The 18,905-nt window shown below is 32.1% G+C and overlaps 3 protein-coding genes across 4 annotated transcripts; 1 reads left to right on the forward strand and 2 right to left on the reverse strand.

The window, feature by feature from the left end:
* Positions 1-540: 540 nt before the first annotated feature.
* SAC51 (transcription factor SAC51) lies at positions 541-4,058 on the forward strand. 2 transcript variants are annotated; one of them, XM_068641094.2, is made up of 4 exons: positions 541-673; positions 1,284-1,863; positions 2,068-2,226; positions 2,304-4,058. In XM_068641094.2, exon 4 carries the CDS (start codon positions 2,335-2,337, stop codon positions 3,340-3,342), a length of 1,008 nt encoding a protein of 335 aa, XP_068497195.1. In that variant the 5' UTR covers positions 541-673; positions 1,284-1,863; positions 2,068-2,226; positions 2,304-2,334; the 3' UTR covers positions 3,343-4,058. The 2 variants fall into 2 exon arrangements, with proteins under 2 accessions (XP_068497195.1, XP_068497194.1); XM_068641093.2 differs by having other exon boundaries at positions 2,320-4,058.
* Positions 4,059-7,373: 3,315 nt separating this feature from the next.
* Positions 7,374-11,305, reverse strand: LOC137832764 (root phototropism protein 3). Its single transcript, XM_068641099.2, has 4 exons — positions 10,465-11,305; positions 10,183-10,252; positions 8,785-10,071; positions 7,374-8,185 (listed from the first exon to the last, which is right to left on the reverse strand). The coding sequence occupies exons 1-4, from the start codon at positions 10,575-10,577 to the stop codon at positions 7,637-7,639; spliced, it is 2,019 nt and encodes a 672-aa protein (XP_068497200.1). The 5' UTR covers positions 10,578-11,305; the 3' UTR covers positions 7,374-7,636.
* A 5,066-nt stretch (positions 11,306-16,371) lies between these two features.
* LOC137832758 (Tetratricopeptide repeat (TPR)-like superfamily protein) lies at positions 16,372-18,856 on the reverse strand. Its single transcript, XM_068641095.2, has 3 exons — positions 18,722-18,856; positions 18,260-18,512; positions 16,372-17,342 (listed from the first exon to the last, which is right to left on the reverse strand). Exons 1-3 carry the CDS (start codon positions 18,754-18,756, stop codon positions 16,449-16,451), a joined length of 1,182 nt encoding a protein of 393 aa, XP_068497196.1. The 5' UTR covers positions 18,757-18,856; the 3' UTR covers positions 16,372-16,448.
* Positions 18,857-18,905: the final 49 nt, after the last annotated feature.

Raw genomic sequence — 18,905 nt, forward strand, 5'->3', positions numbered from 1 at the left:
AGTTACAAAGTTCTTTCTTTAACATTAAAAACATTATTCAATAAAAACAATTTCATCACTAGTGATATATTTTAAATTTATTTTTCTTGAGTCAATTAAATATCCAAATTAATAAAATTTATCATAGGTAAATAAACTTCTAACTTATTTGGTAAGAACCTACCGTAATAGATGAAGAACTTCTAGTTAAGATTTAACAAAAATGTTTATGTTTGAAATTACAATGCCCATATGCACAAGAAAAATTAAGTTATTATAAAAAAAAATAGTTGGGGTCAAATAATAAAAATAATGCATAAAGAGACTTCTCTATGTTACTTAAATTACCAAATATAATCCAATTTCACTACTAAAAGCTAAAAAATGTATCTTCAACCAATTATTTACTTGAAGTAAATGATAAATATATTCTTAAATAATTAAATATTAATCAAAACCATTTCTTCAAAGACAAACAGAAAATTTTTTTACCTAACAAAATAGCATAGGTGGAGAAAAGGTGGAAAGGAAAAAAAGGGGAAAAGAAAGAAAGGGCAAAAGTGAGATTTGATTGTGTATATAGTGGTGGGCATGCACACCATGCCCAACCTCCCTCCACTGCCTCTTTCCCACATTTTCTTGAAACACTTCACTCTCTTTACCTTTTTTGTTCTCTCAACCAATCCCTCCAACTGTAAGTCTTTCTAAATCTCATTAACCTTTTTCTTGCTTCTCATTTTTTCTTATCTGTTCTTTGGTTTGTTATTGGGTAACACAAAATCATGCTAAAGGTGAAGCCTTTAATTCAACTGGGGCTACCATCCCCCTCATGGAACATGGCTCTGAAATTCAGTTTTTTTTTTTTAAAAATAAATTGGGATCATATTGTGGCTAAATTAACAACCTTTTTTGGTTTCTGACAAATTTCAGGATTGGAGTAGTTTAATTTTTATTTTTTATTTGTTGAGTAGAACAACTACAACTTTCAAGGAATTAAAAAAATTAATTGGGTAATAGCTCTACTAGGGCATGTGGCTTTCTTCCTTAGCTGCCAACAAGTTAACATCATGATGATTGCTTTCTCTCCCCCAATTGGATAGAAAATTAAGAGTGTTTTTTTGAAGAAATGAATGGATGAGTTGTTTGCTGCAATTAGTTTTCTGTTGTCACAGGTTATTGATGTTTTCTCATTTAGAATAGAACACTTTGCTTTTGTTTTTTTTTTTATAATAGAACACTTTGCTATGGTTTTCATTGCTGTTACTATGTTTGCTAACATCAATTTTTTTTCAATCTTGTTTCAGAGTAATTGGTGTTGAGGGCATAACATATTTCTGAAGCTCTAAGCGATTGTGGAAGCTTAATCACACAGGAAGAAATCAGCATGCGGTGGTTGGGTCTTTTGGTTTATGTACATCGTCAAGTTGTACGCTTGAACTTATATTGCAAAGTTATTCTATAGGTCCCTTCAATTCTTTTACTTTGTTACTTTTGGGTTTTGGTTCCTTAATCTTAACTACTGCCATGGAAGACAACCGCTGTTTGTTAACTTCTTCAGAAAAATATAGAATTGGCTGAAAGATTGGGAGTGAAGACAGTGCCTGGTATTTGTGTCTTCAGTATTGTTGCCGTCTTATATATTTCTGTAGTTCTAGCTGATTTTAAATTTATAATTAGCTTGGTTCCTTCATTATCACATTCCATTGGGGCCTTTTCTTGGGTGTACATTACATTCTAGTGTGGTAGGATCCAAAAGAAGTTATGGTGTGCCAAGCAGCGAGCCAAACAAGATTCCGGACTTTGAAACATGAGAATGGCATTGAAGGTGAACCAACAATTATTGTTAGAGTGATAGCATGCTTTCAACCTTTGCACGATTGTCAGGTTAGTAACCTATTGCTGATTCTTAGTGTTTTGCAATTGCATTTCTTTCACAATACTGTAGGCATGATTTTGAAACCAGCTGTTTGAAGAAAAAATTCATTTATGCCTCTTGTGCATGTAGAACATTTAAGATCAATGATCACTAGAGCTAATGGTATCAGCTATTGGATAATTTTATGAGTGATATCTTCTTACTCTTTGCAGGCTGAGTACTTCCGTCATCTGCTTAAGCCTGTCACGTAGATTGTTTTGCATTTGTTTTTCTTTAAGCTGGAATCTGTAGTTTTCTGTTTCTGTCATTTGTTCTTAAGAGAAGCAGCAAGTCATTGAAAATCCCATATCAAGTCGCCATAACATCTACTGGTATGTATTTTCAAATGCTCTTTCAATCTTTACATCTGAAAGGTTCAAGTTTTTCACCATCAGCATTGATCGGTCAGTTCTTTTGTTCTTTAGGTCACTTTTTATTGGATGGTTAAGGCTCATTGGTCTTGGCCTAACCCACAGCATGTGGCTTGGCCATCACCTTACTTAAATAGCCCCTGCACCTTAGCAGAGCCCAGTTCGCTGGTTCATTCAACATACATGAACTCTAGCACATGCATATTTCCGGGGTTCACAGCTCCTGCTATCCCAAATTTGAAGAGTGAGCTAACCAATGAAGTGCAGGGATTCCTTCAGCATCCCAATGAACCATGTTTAAACGAAACACATAGTGGAGAGGCTGTGCAAGATGCATCTTTGCAGAAGAAGCTGCTTGTTTTTGACCACTCTGGTAGTAAGACAAGGTTGCTTTATAGTCCTGTCTTCCCTTTTGTCCAGAGTCCAATTGTTACTGCTACCCAATTCACTCAAGTTTATGACGTAAAAGAGGAAGCACGAGCAACTAATATAGGCCTAAAGCATTGGCCCATATACACTTCACCAGAAGAGACTGGGAAGGATCATATAGATAATGAAGAAAGTGAAATGCACGAAGACACAGAAGAAATCAATGCATTGCTTTATTCTGATGATTCTGATGATGATAGTGATGATGAGGTAACAAGTACAGGTCATTCTCCGTTGGTTACTGAAAAAATGTGTGTGATTCAAGAACAGTTTGTGGATATGAAGGAGGAAGTTGCTAGCACTGATTGGCCAAACAAAAGGCAGAAGTTAATTGATGGTGGATTCAATAGATTGCCACCACTTGTGGAGAGTGCTAGTTCGGAAAGGCTAAATAAAAAGTGTGACTATGCCAGTGATGCTGAATCAAACTATTCTAGTAGTGTTGAGGTGTATGCTACCAGGCAAACTAAGAATAAATCAACAGATGTTGATATTGAATTGAAAAAGGATAAAATCCGTAAATTGTTAAGAGTTCTTGAGAACTTTATTCCTGGAGCAAAAGGAAAGCAACCCCTATTAGTCATCGATGGTACTATTGAGTACTTGGAATCTCTGATGGCCCAAACTGGTAGACTGAAATATTACTAAGTGCTCATTGTGGTGGTTAGATTACAAAATGGTTGAAGGGCACATTGATGGTGAAAAAAGTTGTGTGTTGAATTATTATATTTGTGTTTGAATTCAGCATCCTTGCTTCTTTGATTGTCTTTCTCAAGGTGTATTTATAGTTTAGCAATAAAGGGGGCGAAAACAGCAATAGATGGTACTACAAAATGGGGTGTTGGGATTGAAATTTGATTGGGAAGATATTTGATGTTTGAGCTTTTTGGTGGATTAAAGGTAAAAGAGATTGAAGGGATGGGTGATGGTAGTGGATGGTTGTGGTGTAAATGAGGACACTTTTTTCTTCGGGAGTGTTGAATTGTGTTGTTGATTGAATGCATGCGCGTTAGGTAAGTGGGGTCCCAGTTTCCACCCTCCCTTTTACTTCCTGATTTTATGCTCTCTTCCAACCTTGGCTTCTACACATATGATGCTAGCGTAGACTATAAAGTACCAAGAAAGTTCCATGTTGGTGGCGTGCTTGAAAGAGGAGCGTGGTGTTTCATCATCACTTCTTGGGGCCCTTTCTTGGATGCACATAACATGTTCTGGTAAAAGGTTTCTTTGTTTTATGTGTTCACCCTGTCATTCTGTTTTCTACCTTGTAATTCAGTATTCTAAGGTTTCTTTTTCATCATGCTATTATGTATTTATGTATCTGTCGGTTCTGTCAATGCGTCTATTCCTTTTCATGTTTTCTATTTTCGTTATCCTTGTCTTATCTGTTTAATACTACCAAACAAAACTTTACATTAGATAATCAAGAATTTGAATTTCATTTGTATTAGTTATTACATGTGTAACACATAGCATAGACAGTGATACAAATATACAAATATTACGACATGGACACATAGATTCTTATAATTTCTAATAAGATACGCAGATCAAAATTTGTTGATAAATATATATATATATATAATTATAAATTGATAATAAAATTTATGTATACAAGAAGTACGTTTTAGTGAAGATATTTTATAATCATTTGTTTCTTATTTTTATAATCATAATAAATATATAGTTGATAAAAAAATTATAATATATATTTTTTAAATTATGTTAAAATTATATTAGAATTATTAAAAATATAATAAATATTTTTTGAATTTGAAAGAGTGTTCTACGAGTGTTCTTCGTACGAGTGTTCGATATGATTCATGAAGGTTATGATTAAAATAAAGATTTAAATTTAATTATTTTGTTTAGTTCCGTCATACTTCTTAATCGACATGATGAACACTAATCTCTCAATCATGCCGTGATTTCCAAATCTAAGATATTTTAAGTATAAAGCAAAAACAGTGGAAATAATCTTTGTACTAATTTTAGTTTTATTTATTAAATAAATGTTTGGGTGATGGTTACACTAATAATGCAGATGATTAATAGCAAGAATTTTTTTATCATTAAGGCCATGATATTAATAATGATGATGAGTGCTGATATTAGAAATGTAATAATAATGAGAATAACAATTATTAATAAATATAATAATAATATATTTATTTAAACTAAAAATCAAACATTCATTTTTTAAATAAATGTAAGAAATATTTTAAAATTGAGTAAAAATGTTTCAATTCCATTTTTTCCAACCAAAATTATTTTAAAAATTACACTTTAAAAGTTAAAACCAAAAACCTGCTATCACTCCTAAATGGACCTTTGCTAAAGACTATTTTCAATATTTAAGTATATTTTAAAAAATAAATTATTTTAAATTTAAATAATATATACATATATATTAAGTTAAAGCTCATATATATATATATATATATATGAAATTTAAAATAAAATTTTAAAAATGTTTTTTCAAAGACTAGCGTAGTTTTTTTTTTAACATAGACAAGTACATTTTTAGTACATTTCAAATATTTTGTAATTTTTTTAATTAAAACAAGTAGGAAAGTTACCATTTATTTTGATCTGGTTTTTGAAAATTAAATTATAGAAAGGGGGAAAAAGGAAAATTTTGACAGAAAACATACGAGATTCACGTGTTTTCTTGTGTTTTGTCAAAATGGTTGGTACCACTTAGCACTTTTCATCTATAACAATTTTTGTTACAAAATTGGTCTTTTAAAGATAATCTTAATAGGTAACAATAAAGGAAAAATTTAATAATTAAAAATCAATTTGACAATAAAAATAATTGAAAGATTAATACAATAATATTATTCACTCATGATAATTATAACGTCCGCCTGAAATTATTTTAAAAAAAAATTAAAAATACCATATTAAAAAATGTTTAAAATTAAAAATGACACTATGTTATCTGCAATATATTTCATGGTGTTTGGTATAGTTCAACTTTAAATTAGGCATGACCCATGGTAGTGCTTCTTCAGCCAACAACACTGTTTTGTTCTTACTACTTCTTCACCTCCAGAAATCAAAAGCTCTGGATTCAAACTTATATTATTTCTACATGTAGTGGATTCAATGAATTTTGATTTATATATATATATATATCAGTTTCGAGCAAATTTTCAAATGTTTTGGTCTTTCAAGATGATTGGATGTTTTGGAATTACATATGAGTTGAGGTTTCCAATTAAAGGTTCTTTTATTAGAAATTATGTATTATAAAGAAGCACAACATGCAATTATGAAGCATTTGACATTGATATTGGCCAGAATGCAGTGCAATGACAGCTTCTGGAATCTCATGAATAATATCTAATCATGTATGGTCACTGTTTAGCAGAAATGGTTCTTGGCACTAACTGTTTAAACTGGAGGGTGTAATTATGAGTTGGTTGGAAAATCAGTGATTATATATATTATCGTTGTGCTTCTGATGCCAAATAAAGTTCTTACAAATGAGCACAGAGAAGAACATTATTAGACTCAGATAGATTGAAGAAAAAGACTAGCATTGAAAGATAATTATTAACAGATTAATGTTTACCCTTCAATTCCTGGTTGGTGCCGTCACATGATAATCCTTTGTGATGGTGGTAAACTGTAGTTGATGATGAAAGCATCAAAGAATCCTTCATGGTGATCTAATCTCATTGCAAGATTTACTTGTTGCCGATTTGGACTCATGGAAGTCTTTTGTCTTGTCACATGACAACTGTACCACTGTTTTTATGCAAGATGACATGATTTATGTTGGAATATCTAATCATGTTTCTTTTTCCCTTCTAGTTCACTGCTTCTGGACAGTTTCTTGTTATTCTCTACTTTTACTGCTGATTCTGTTCGCTACAACATAGAAATGAATAATAAAAATAAAATAATCGCATTAGCTATTTTTCTGTTACTAATTGTTATACCACGAAACCGGAAGTCCGGGCCATATGACCTATCGGCCTTTCTATAAAAAATCAACATTCACGCCATATCACAGGTTAAGGACATTAATCCTAATTAGAAATCAAAAAGCGGGATTAAAGTTCATTGGGTCTGGTTTAGTCATTCTGATAAGATAAGACTCACTAGAACAGTGTAAATAAGAGGGGATCCTCATATAATGTTACTTTGAATCCTGAACTAGATCACTCACATTGACATGATTTAACTTAAGCATCGAGTGTCTTTGAAGGTATCCCTCTCGAACATCCAAAAAAAAGTAACCGGAATTGAAGAAAAGACAAGAAGATTTCGGTAGGAGATATTCAGCCTCGCATTATGAAGACTAATCTTTCACTTTCTTCTCTATCTTTCTCAGTTAGCACATATTTTAATGTCATGTGAAGCTGGACTGAGAAACCATATTGGCATTAACTATTTTTCTGGCTGCTAATTGTTAACCTCCAGAAAATGTTGCAGGGAATTGGAACATGCTTCTCTTAGAAACCAAAGATTAATTGGGGCAAGATCAGGCATTATACCACCCATCATCTTCATTTTTGTGCATATGAAATTAGTGTTTGCGTACTCCTTTTTACTTTGATTTCTCTAATATCCGTTGATTATTGTCTTAATATAATCTTCTTTCTCAAAATCTTCTCTGCATATATCAATTTAGTGCATCAGAAATAAAAGGGAACAATGCTCAAATGTACAATCCAAGTGTCTGTTTTATCCGGAGGAATATAACTGAAGACTTTTAAATATGTACACAATTTGTTTTTCCATGAAAAAACAGCATAAAAAAGGTGGGCTTGGTCGTGATTGAAGTGCCAGTAGAATTCACACTTGAAAGATATGATTAGCTTTGATGACAAATTACAATTTAGCTAGAATATTGTAGAAATTGCTATAAGATATGAGGAGGGAAGAAGAATGAGTTTCAAAGAAATTGAGAATTCTGATATTTCAGGAATCAGGATATTGAGTTTCTCCACCTTCTAGCAGTCTTTCTGTTCTGTTCTAACGAATCTGGAATCTTAGGAGAATCATCCTGATTTTCTACTACATTTGTGGTCCTTCCAAGTTTGCTGAGTTTCTTCCACCCACTGCTCCATGCAGAATTATGTTTCTGCTTTACCATCCTATCAAATTGTTTCTGCAAACTGAACATGTCATTTTGAAGCTCCATGTATTTAGCTTTCACACTCTCAAGCTCAAACTTTAGTGTGTTGATGTCTTTTTTAGCAGCTGACCATCCTTCTTGGAATGATTGTGGTGTCCCTTCTAGAAGTGTTTTCCGGTTTGTTACCATTGCATGGCTCTCAGATTCAACATCTTTCACAGAACTCGTGGCTAGTGCATTGCTTATCTTCACCTGTTCCGCGAATAGAACTTGCACTACAACCCTTAATGGAAGCCTTTCATTTTGTGCAGCATGCAGGCATGCATCAATGGAGAGCTTCTGACAATCCATTACACGGCAGAGTCGTTTCCTCTCATGCTCAGAAAGTGTTGGGTGTGCCTGTTAGTTTGTTACACATGTAAGAAATCCATAGAAATCCATCGGAAAAGTACTAAACATACCAACTCATCCTTCTGCAATCACTGATTAGTCAAGCACTCCCCAACAAAGTTTCTCAGAAGTTCTTATTTATTTATTTATCATCATCATATTTGCCAAACCAACAAATGTAAAACCTACCTTTTGTGATTGTCTGTGTACAAAAGAAGATTCTCATTTGACCATGGAGTTGTTTAATTTTATATCCAGTGATAAATCTAAGACATCGTAAATATCACCACATACCAGAAATATTGTTTGTGAGGATCATGAATAGTGTTTTAATAAATCAAATGTATTGCCACTGAAAGAAAGATCCACCAATCAACTTTTCCCTTTATTGTGATGAGAACAAGAGTCATGCTAAATTGGTAAGGTAGCATCAAATCCAATATTTTATTTCAAATTTCAAATCCAGATCAGGAGAAAGTGTTCTATAGATCACCAGAATGTTTTACCAAAATTTCAACTATGCTGAGGTGAAAGTGTTAGGATAGGAAACTGAAAATTATTAGAAAAAGAGGTTAAAACCTTTTTATATTATTTTGCTAAGAAATTACCTTGAGATAGGAATCAATTGCTCTGTAAAGTCCATCATCACAGGTCCTAGCTGACTCAGGCAAGGCTTCTGCAAGTACCTGAAACTTGGTCAGGGAAAGGTTCCTATCTCTGGAAACTTCTGTAAGATAACTGTCAACTAGCCTTGCCACTCTTGCCTTGGCATTTAGGATACATCCCATTCCCATATGTTGTTTATCAGAAAAAGACTGTCTGCTAGGACTCGAACTTTCAGTCTGTTCCTGAACAATAAAATGTTCTAACAGCCTCTGAACAAGATCCACATCATACATAGTTTCTCCTTTAGTATAAGAAGGAATCAGAAGATCAGCCAGTGTAGCCTGTTCAAACTGCATTCCCACCCTTTTCTCTAATTCAGTGACCAGTGCAGGTGCAACCTTTAACATGATTGCCATTCTCAGGAGCCTAAGAAGGAAACTGCACGAGACACTGTCCTTCTGAGGTGGAATAATGCTCACAAGGCTCTCAACGACCATCCTTTGCTCTTTAGCTTGAACACTTGAACTGTCATCTTTTGTTCCCATCACAATCATATGAAGTCCCCCTTTCCAGCTACTGCCACCACTACTACTACTGTTACTCACACTGCAGTTGCTTGCTTCATCACCTGGGATTGCTGTGTCACTGATCAATCCCGGTAGCCACTTAGTTGCATAATGCATTATTGCAGCACCAACCAATTCAAATCTCATTCCCTTTACCTTAATGGCAGTGATGACTCTGACAAAGTGATCAATCCTAAGGATTGAGGCATCTTCAAACCACCAATCAGGAGGAACCTGCTGGATCCTACTTGGGCTTGATTCCTTCATGTCATTCCATGTTGGGCTAGAAATTTTCGCTGGTCTTCCAGTGTAGGACCACCTTATCCCTTTGGGATTAGCACAAGCTTTCCAAGCAATGGACTCGCTGCATCTGCGAACAATTTGAAGATTCTCTGCCCATGGTGACAGCTTCTCACAGCTTTTCAGCACTACTATGGAGTCTCTCCATGAAGATAGAACAACATAACTGAGGAACGCTTCTGCCTTGAATATAAGATTCCCTTCCTCTAGGTCCTCTGTCATTTCTAGGTACTCTGCAGCACATCTTAGCCCTGAAATGTTGCCTGCTGTTAAATCAACAGCAACTCCATAGCAGAACTTGGCTGCAAGCTCAAAAGCCTCTGTCCCACCAGGGATATCATCCATAACTACTTTATTCAAATCTGGGTTGTGCGCTTCATATATGATTCTACTCAGCTTTCCACTTCGAGATACCAAGGGGTACTTTCACACCAAAGGGGAGAGACAAACACAAAATTCAATGGTACAAATGAATGATTTCTGATCACTGGATATAGAACAAAGGAAATCATGAAAGAAAAATAAGATAGCTACCTTGTGCAAGTGGAAGCTAGCTTCTCCAATCTGAACTTGAAAGTCACTTGGAATATCAGTAGCAACATGCCTGCATGGAGAGAGAAAATATTTTTAAGCAGCTTTCATGCTCTATAAATGAAACTTGTTCAAGACATAGAATGGACAAAAATTAGAGAACTTCAAATCTTATTTTCTGTCCGTGTCCTACAATTTAGATTCACAAGAATTAGCAGGGCAAAACAGTGGTTCTAACTTGTAACATCTTCAAAAGGTACTGTGCTAATTATGCATCTAACATACCAAGAGTTTCCTCTTTGTACAAATCCTTCTGTCTTGACACCATGGTTACTTGAAGTAAGAAGTCCACCCCCATATTTGTGTCCTGCCGCTGACTCACTCTCAGATTCCCACATGCTGAAAACCAGATTCACAGAATGCAGTGCTGTAGATTTTTGTTGGGACAGTACCTTCAACTGAGAGTCACAACCAGAAAGGAGAGGGGGCAGAGAAAAGGAGCAGAGTGACTAGGCAAGCACAGAATTCAGTGAAAGGAGGAGGGAGCCACATGGGATGGTTGGAAACTTGGAATTATTAGTCATGTTAAAGTTGTCGGTTTCTTCTCAAAAAAAATTGAAGGAAGGACCTCTTACAGGCTGTGGTGAAATGGGCATAATCAGTTTTATTGTGAATGTTTGTGTTTCTTCTAGCTTTGAATATTTCTACTCTGAGTCAATGCTTAAAGACACCCAGTTTCAGTTTCTTTATGCCTCACCAGTGTGACCACTGACCATACATGTCTGTTCCTTTTCAGCTCAGTTTCTTATTACTGAATTTCATACATCACAACCTCAGACCTTTGAACAGAAAATTGGTCTGCAGTAACAGGATTTTGGCCTTACGATGTAGCCAATTCATTACCAATGATCCCACCTTTTGGCTTTTCTATGTTTAATCAGAGTCAAAGAAAAAAAAGAGAAACCTCTTAGTTAGCATAAACATATCTATCTATCTATCTTTTCCCCTACGAATGAGGATAAATTTTGAAGAAATAAAAGTGAAAGGAAAAACAAGTGGCGTGAATGGAAGGCAAAATGAGTGTAATTTGTGGCATATGTTTTGTCCTACTGATACCAACATCGACAATTGCCATTTTCACAACTCTTCACATTTGTAATAACTGTTTGGTATATTTGCGAATTACAAATGAATGATTGGTTTAAGATAACTGCATCTCTCTGTATTTTGAAAAATGTTTTTTATATGAATTTACATTTCAATAAAAGATTATTCAGAGCAATTCGATTGTTTTAACAATTGTGTTTATACTAGTTACACCTTCTATAAAATAATAACTTTTAATGATTGGTGATGGAGATCCACGTCGATTAGAGACGACGACAATTCATTCTATATAAGTGGGTGTAAATCTCACCTCCCATGATGTCCGATAGCGGGTGGCCTGATAAGCCCAACAAACACTCGTTAGGATAGGTTCGAAATAACTCTAATACCATATTAAGAAGTGGGTCTAACTCAACCCCATAAAACTGGCTCATAGGATTGAGGTTTGCACCCACTTATATACAATGAAATGTCTTTATCTCTAGTAGATCTCTATCAATTAGTTTGAGAAAATAGACATGAAGAATAAATAAACTAAAAAAATAAGAGTAAGAGATAAAATAAAAAATTTAAATGATCGGTAGAGTTGAGTACAAATATATAAAAATAAAAGTAAATACTTTAATTAATCTGATAAAAAGATTAAATTTAACTCTCTCACCCTTTAACTTAATCATTAGAAAAGTCATATCATTGCTAAGTAAACTTTTTACTATTTTAATAATTTATTTCTTTAAATATTATTTTATTTGATATATAAACAATCTTACACTTTCATTTAGCATGAAAGAGTGTGTATAATAAATATGCTAACTTATAACAATTATTTGAAAATTGACAAGGTAAAACCACTTTAAAATACTGAAATGATCATTAGACTCTTTAACTTTAGTATTACACTTTTACTATATACTGAGCTCATAAATAAAAGTTCAATAAACTCGTCTACATACATATTCCTTTATTTTAAAATTAAATTTTCTACATAAGAAAAGCAACACTACGAATGAGCAAAAAAGATTAGATTGTTTGGTGCAAGAAATTTTTTGGAATTTGAAAGAACATGGGTAGAGAGACACGTTTGTCTCTTTAGGTGTACTTTAACTGGTTTTCACCACGAAATAGATTCCCCAAATTGCATGGATTTAGTTTTGGTTCATATACCAAAAAGTTGTGATAAAATGAATGATATGGTAAATAAAATAATAAGGAAAAAGTTGAGAAATTGAATGAATGATTTGGTTTCTCCAATTTTTTGTTTTGTTTTATATTTGGGTTTGAAAAAAAAATGAAAGAAAAAACAAATGTGAGGAATAGAGATATAGATGTGATTCTTAAAGTCACATCTGATTTTGTTGGAACAACCCATACTCAAAACTTCCCCACTCAATTAGATATGCTTTGCCATTATATGCACAAGCTGAATCATAGACACTGTGCATTCTCATAATTTCTTTTTGGTTGGTACAACACTTTCAAATTCCTTGAAAGAGAAAGACAATTTGGTTGGTTCAACTTCTTCCGCGTTGCTTCCAACTCTTTCATCCACACATTCATTCCTCTCCCATAAACACAAACTCAAAATTCACCTTTTAACAATCCTACTGTATTTTAGTTACTCAAGTAAAATGTGATTAAAGTACAAATTAATGCTATAATCATATGATTATATGTGTGACTTTGTTGCGTAGTGTTCCGACATAAGGGGAGTTTATTCTTCTAATTGAGGGGTTTGTGATACATTTTTCTTTTCACAGTTGGTGTTACTGTTTCGATCTCAAGTTCTAGAGAAAGTATTACTATGATTAACCATTGCATGTGAGGTATTGTCCGTTTTGGAGATCGGTGTTCCGTTACAGTTTTATTTTTAAAAGACGTCTTGATGAGATAGAGAAGAAAAAAATATATAAACTACTTATAGTCTCGACTCCTAAACTCTGTGAAACTATATTGGACAAAACAAATAAGAACATGTATCTTAAAATTTTAAAAAAATAAAATAAAATCTATTGTTATAAAGTTTTAGATTAGAAGTAGTGTTTTAATTTTTTTTTATATGAAAATGTTCATGATTTATTGGTGCTGGATTATCCATATGTTTTTTTTTACACAAAAGTAATTTAACACTATTGTGATACTCAAATACACACTATCTTAATGTTTTTAATTGAAAGTAGTGTATTGACCATTTTTATATGAAATGTTCATAGTTCATTGGTAACGAATGACGTAATATTTTCTAAAAAAAGTTAAAGAAAAATAGAATTAGTAGTTTTCCTTAATATTAAATAAAATAATGTTTTATGGATTAATTTTTATTTATTTATTATGGTTCTTGGTAATATTTGGGCAATGGGAGTATTTATGAATTGAGAGTAGCATAATATTGCAGCATTTATTGAATTACCAGTGCATGGATTGTTTGGGCTCATCCATTATTGCTTGGTTTTGAGCCCAGACTTGTTTATATTTGTGAATGCTGCCATTTATATATGAACAAGCTTCCTCTTTATTCAATAATACAAGATGTTTTTATAAATTATTCATCGTTTATTGATTTAATTATGATTAAAGTCATGGTTTATATCCATAAGAAGTAATCTTATAAGTTTTAATATTAAGTGATGTATTCAAATCATAAAAACTCAGGCAGATAAATTATAAAAGATAACAATGAACAATTAATAATAGCAATGCATAAACGAACATTTTTATCTTCAAAAAAGGAAAAGAAATGGTGGCTATATTATAAATTTCAAATGCAACAACATTTGTTTAAACTTAAATAGTTTATCACAATAAAATAAAAAATATTTGAATTTTATTTTAGATTAATAAACTTATTTAAAATTCATTTGAATAAACTCATGTGCAAAATTATAATTTAAAAGAGAATGGTTCATAACAAACACACTCTACAACTCATTCATAAGAAATGCATGGCTTATTAAAAAAAATATTATAATTAAAAACATTCCGTATTTAAATTAAAATACTTTTTTAAATAATAATAAAAATGTTAATAAAACATTCTATAAGGCATTCTATAATAAAACATTCTATAAAACATTAGTAAAAAAAAATTAAATAAAAGATTCCGTATTCCATACAAAATTTCTCATTAATAATAATAAAAAGTATTCTTCGATATTTTGATTTCAATTTTTTTACGGAAATCAATTAATTGAATTTTTTTCCTCAATTAGAGATGGTAAATTAATTTCAATTTTTATTACAATTTCTAATAACTGCTCGATCTCATATATTTACAGTGATTCCAAAAGATAAATCAATTTTCAGATCTTGATAATTAAATATTATTGTTTATTATTTTATTTATCATAATCAAGGTCAAATATCATTTTGATTTCGATTTCAATCCTAGAAATAGAAATTTTGATCTTTCGTTTTCTTTTGTTCTTGATTAAAGAATATTTTGAATATAAAATTTAAACACATTCAATCATGAACCATAGTTTTAGGAGTAAATTTAATGTCGATGATAGTGAAGTGAATTTAATTTTGAATAAAGAGAAAGGATTTCGCTTTTAAAATTGACTTTAAAATTGATTTTTATAACTAACTTATGATTCTGGAAATTAAATGGGATGATAGAGTAATGGGATTCCTAATTCATGGCAAAACGCTTTATACTATTATTATTATTATTATTATTATTATTATTATATATATATATATATATATAAACTTCAATTCAGTGGATTGAAACTTTATATTTTCCATTTTCATTTTTTATTTCAAATTTCATATGCCAAATTTTATATTTGGACCAAAAGTTCTATATTACAAAACTTATTTCAACTAGTTTCAGTTTACAACAAACAAGTGGATCATGTGGTGGACCCTTTAAAAAATGATAATATTTTATTTACATTATCTTTAGAGATATTATTTAGAAATAAAAAATGTTAAGATAACATTCTCCTTCATTTTAATAATATAATAATGTATATTAATATTTTAAATAAAAATAAAAAATGTAATCAAAATATTTATATTTTGAATTATCAAATAAATACATTTTTATATGAAATATCTTCATCCTTTTGTAATATAAGAGTTAAAATAAGATCATATAAACTTATAATTAGGATAAGATATTTTTTTAAAGAAATAAGTCAGACTTAAATTCATAGAAGAGTTTATTTTAAAAAATATATAATTTTTGTTATAAATATTTTTTTATATATACTTTCAGCCTTAAAAATATTTTATATGGTTTGATACAGATTTTGGAGATCTTTATATAAATTAAAAGTAAAAATAAATTATGGTATAAAGTAAGTATAAAGGTCATTTCATAAACAAACAATTTTGTAATATTCTATCAAAATTCAAAATTTATTGTAACACAATATACTAAATCCATCACACTACTTATCAGGTTGAGTTAAGCTTAGAAATAAATTTCAGAAAATGGTAAAATTCCCTAAATTATTTCTTACTTATTTATACTCATGTTTCAATTTCTTATCTCATTTTTTTAATTTCTTTTAAACCAAACTAATTTAAATTTTACTCTTTTTATTTGACAATTTATTTTCATCCAACATAATTTTTATTTATTTTCATGTCTATCAAAGCATTAGGCATTCAACATTTGCTTTGTACGTATAATATTTCCAAGGCAAAATTTCATTTGCGATTGAAAAAGTGTTCGCTTCTAAAAAAGAGTATCAAAATTTTGTTTAAAAAGATGTCTTTGGTGCTTCACTATTCATGTACTTTGTCCAATAGCAAATGAAAGAAACTTAGGATTAATATTTTTGTTTTCTTAATGCAGAATGTCCACTTTTATTCTTTTAATTGAAAATTTGTAAAACATAAAACACAGAAAATATGCTTTTTGTTTAAAAAAACATTCAGGCAAAAAGGTAACACTAAAAGTTGGAAAATAATTTAACAATTAATGCAAAACACATCCAAATTCATAGGAATAAGTATGATAATGACAGAAGCATCACCACTAAAGGTTAGAAGCAGTGCAATGGAATCTTGTGCATCCACCATAGCCTTGCAAGACTTCATTCCATTCACCCTCTGATCAATTGCAAATGAAATATATTTTCTCTAGAGAAAGTTGTAAAATTGATCTCAAATTTATGAATTCTACATTACATTCAAGCTCAGAGAACTCCCAGTTAATCATATCCTGGACTGAGATCATTCTCAATGAGAATCTTATTCAAATTGTTGGCTATTTCAGCTAAACCAATGTTCCTAAAACCAACCATAATCTTTTTACAGGCAAGCATATCAAAATCTGTGGTCGTGGATTGCTTCCATTGATCAATAATTTCACTCACTTCTTTCGAATGACCAAGTATCAGATAGGACGAAATGATACAGATGTAATTCCTGCTGATCATTTTCTGTTTGGTCATTCTCAAGGAATTCCATATCTGATCAAGTTTATCCTTACTTCCCAACCCACCATAAAGAATGATCAAGAAGTCATAAGTTATCCATTGCCCTTGTGTGATCCTTTTCTCAGTCTCAACAAGTGTGTTGGAACTTGCATTACCAAGATGACCTACACTAATATACATATTGGCCAGGTTCAAATATCTGATCCAACTTTCATTAGAACCAGTACCATGACTCATTTCATCAAGAATCCTCCTAACCTCATCAATATTAAGAATAGCGGCACACGAACTTATCCATAGATTATAGGTAAAGATATCAGGGGAAACCTTTTGTTGTTTCAGTTCTTCAACAACCGAAGGGACCTTTTCAAACTGGCCCACTGACATGTAAAGAGTCATCATTTCATTGTAAGTAAGGGCATCAAAGCAGAGGTTTGAATCCTTTATCCTTTGATAAAGTTCCTCAGCCTTGTCAGTCAATTTCGCTCCTGCATAAGAATGTAGGAGGGCTGTGTAAGTTTCAGTAGTCTTTGTCGCAAGAGGTAGACCCTCAAAATAGCGCTCTGCAGCATCAATGCCAAAAACTTTGCACATCAAATCTATGCGCACTGCATAATCAGAGTCTGATAACTCGTATTGCTCATGGCTAACCATCCATTCTGATATCTGCAATCATCACTAGTCACAAATTGCAAAGCTATACACCCAATAGAAAATGAATGCGGTATCATAAATCATCACCATCATAATAATAATAACAATAATAAGTGTTCCAAATTGGATGCAATCTAATCACTAGAGAAGGAAAAATAAATAAAACTGGTATGGCTGAGCATTAGAATTTGGAAGTATTAGAAATTGATAGAGATTTGTAGTTTGTTGGAGGAAAAACTAATATATGAAATTACGCAGAATCAGAAAAGTCAGGAATAAGTAACATCCAAATAATAATATTAATTCAGATATATTCACTTCAGGAAACTTCTCGAGTTGTTATAACCTCATTTGCCAAAAGCCACAGTACTGAACAACATTTTCATTCCAACAATTATAGGCACTATAGAAATAAGTAAACCGAACTACCTAATGATCATTCTTTCTTCTTCAGAACCTTACAAAAGCTACAAATAATTTAGTAAATTACACTCACATGCCTTACTACAGAAATTCACACCAAATTCTGGGGTAATAGGGGTATCAACGCAATGGATTTAAACCGATTAAGAGGGGTTATTGTCCGAAAAAAGACAGGAGTGTCGGTGTGAGTTTAAAAAACTCAGTGATATTAGCATAATTTACTCTTAATAATAACCATTTGTGACTTGGAAATTCAGCATCATGCTCTAATCTGTTTAAACAGAAATAAGACCCAAAAGCTTGCATGATTGGCTAGATGACTTTTTACAGATTTTTGTTTCTACTTCATCCAAACCATTTGTGAAAATTTAATTCACCATGACAGAACTATATAAACTTTGCAGTACTTAGGTAGCTAAAATGTTTTAAACTCGAATCCTGTGTATTGCTCTAATTTAGCTATCATAATGGAAAGAGGTTATGAATGAGAAAAGAAAGGGTGAAACCTCCAAAGCGTGTTTGTAACGTTGAGATCTTCGAAGCTCTTTGGAAATATCCCGAAGCTGAGAGAGCGTAACAGTATTCCCCTGAAGGACCCATTTCTGAAGAATGTTGGTGGCGCTTCGCTTGGGGAGCCTTAGCCTCAAGATTATGCTCCTTAGGTCATCACCTTCCACACTCTCTTCCACTAAATCACTGCTCACAACACCCGAAGACGCAAATCTCGTTCTGTTCAGGACACAAGCTAAACCGCTACTTCTGCATGATGAAAAGATGCAATTTTGAGATTAATTACCCATACCCAACAACTCAAATATGATTGGTTGCAGAGAAAGTGTGGAACGTGGTTCTGATCCGAGTCTGGGGGTCAGAAAATCAATTAAGATGCAGAATCATAAAAAAAAAAATTGCAATTTTGGGTTCTGTTTTGTGGGGAAGCAGTAGGGGAATGTGAAAAATGGGCTTACCGTCTGAGAGAGAGGAAAAGTGAGCGTTGCGCCATTGGCGGCGTTTCTCAGTTGCTCGCTTCTTCACCTCCTTCTTCTTCTTTCCAAGTACTAAGTCCTTAATTATGTGAAATTTTTATTTTATATAAAAATTACTAAAATTGGTGCAAAGCATGTTTTGTAAACATGAGTTAAATTAAAAATA

Source organism: Phaseolus vulgaris, chromosome 6 (genome assembly GCF_051622355.1).
Source record: "Phaseolus vulgaris cultivar YP4 chromosome 6, ASM5162235v1, whole genome shotgun sequence".
In the NCBI taxonomy this organism is placed as follows: domain Eukaryota; kingdom Viridiplantae; phylum Streptophyta; class Magnoliopsida; order Fabales; family Fabaceae; genus Phaseolus; species Phaseolus vulgaris.

Excerpts from the sequence above, each read along its gene's own strand:
- SAC51 (XM_068641094.2), top strand. The coding sequence starts at position 2,335 with ATGGTTAAGGCTCATTGGTCTTGGCCTAACCCACAGCATGTGGCTTGG.
- LOC137832764 (XM_068641099.2), bottom strand. The coding sequence starts at position 10,577 with ATGTGGGAATCTGAGAGTGAGTCAGCGGCAGGACACAAATATGGGGGT. Across the intron at positions 10,072-10,182 it reads CTAGCTTCCACTTGCACAAG|TACCCCTTGGTATCTCGAAG; the intron begins GTAGCTATCTTA and ends TTGGTGTGAAAG. Across the intron at positions 8,186-8,784 it reads CAATTGATTCCTATCTCAAG|GCACACCCAACACTTTCTGA; the intron begins GTAATTTCTTAG and ends ACAAACTAACAG.
- LOC137832758 (XM_068641095.2), bottom strand. The coding sequence starts at position 18,756 with ATGGCGCAACGCTCACTTTTCCTCTCTCTCAGACG. Across the intron at positions 18,513-18,721 it reads CTTTTCCTCTCTCTCAGACG|AAGTAGCGGTTTAGCTTGTG; the intron begins GTAAGCCCATTT and ends TTCATCATGCAG. Across the intron at positions 17,343-18,259 it reads GTTACAAACACGCTTTGGAG|ATATCAGAATGGATGGTTAG; the intron begins GTTTCACCCTTT and ends TGATGATTGCAG.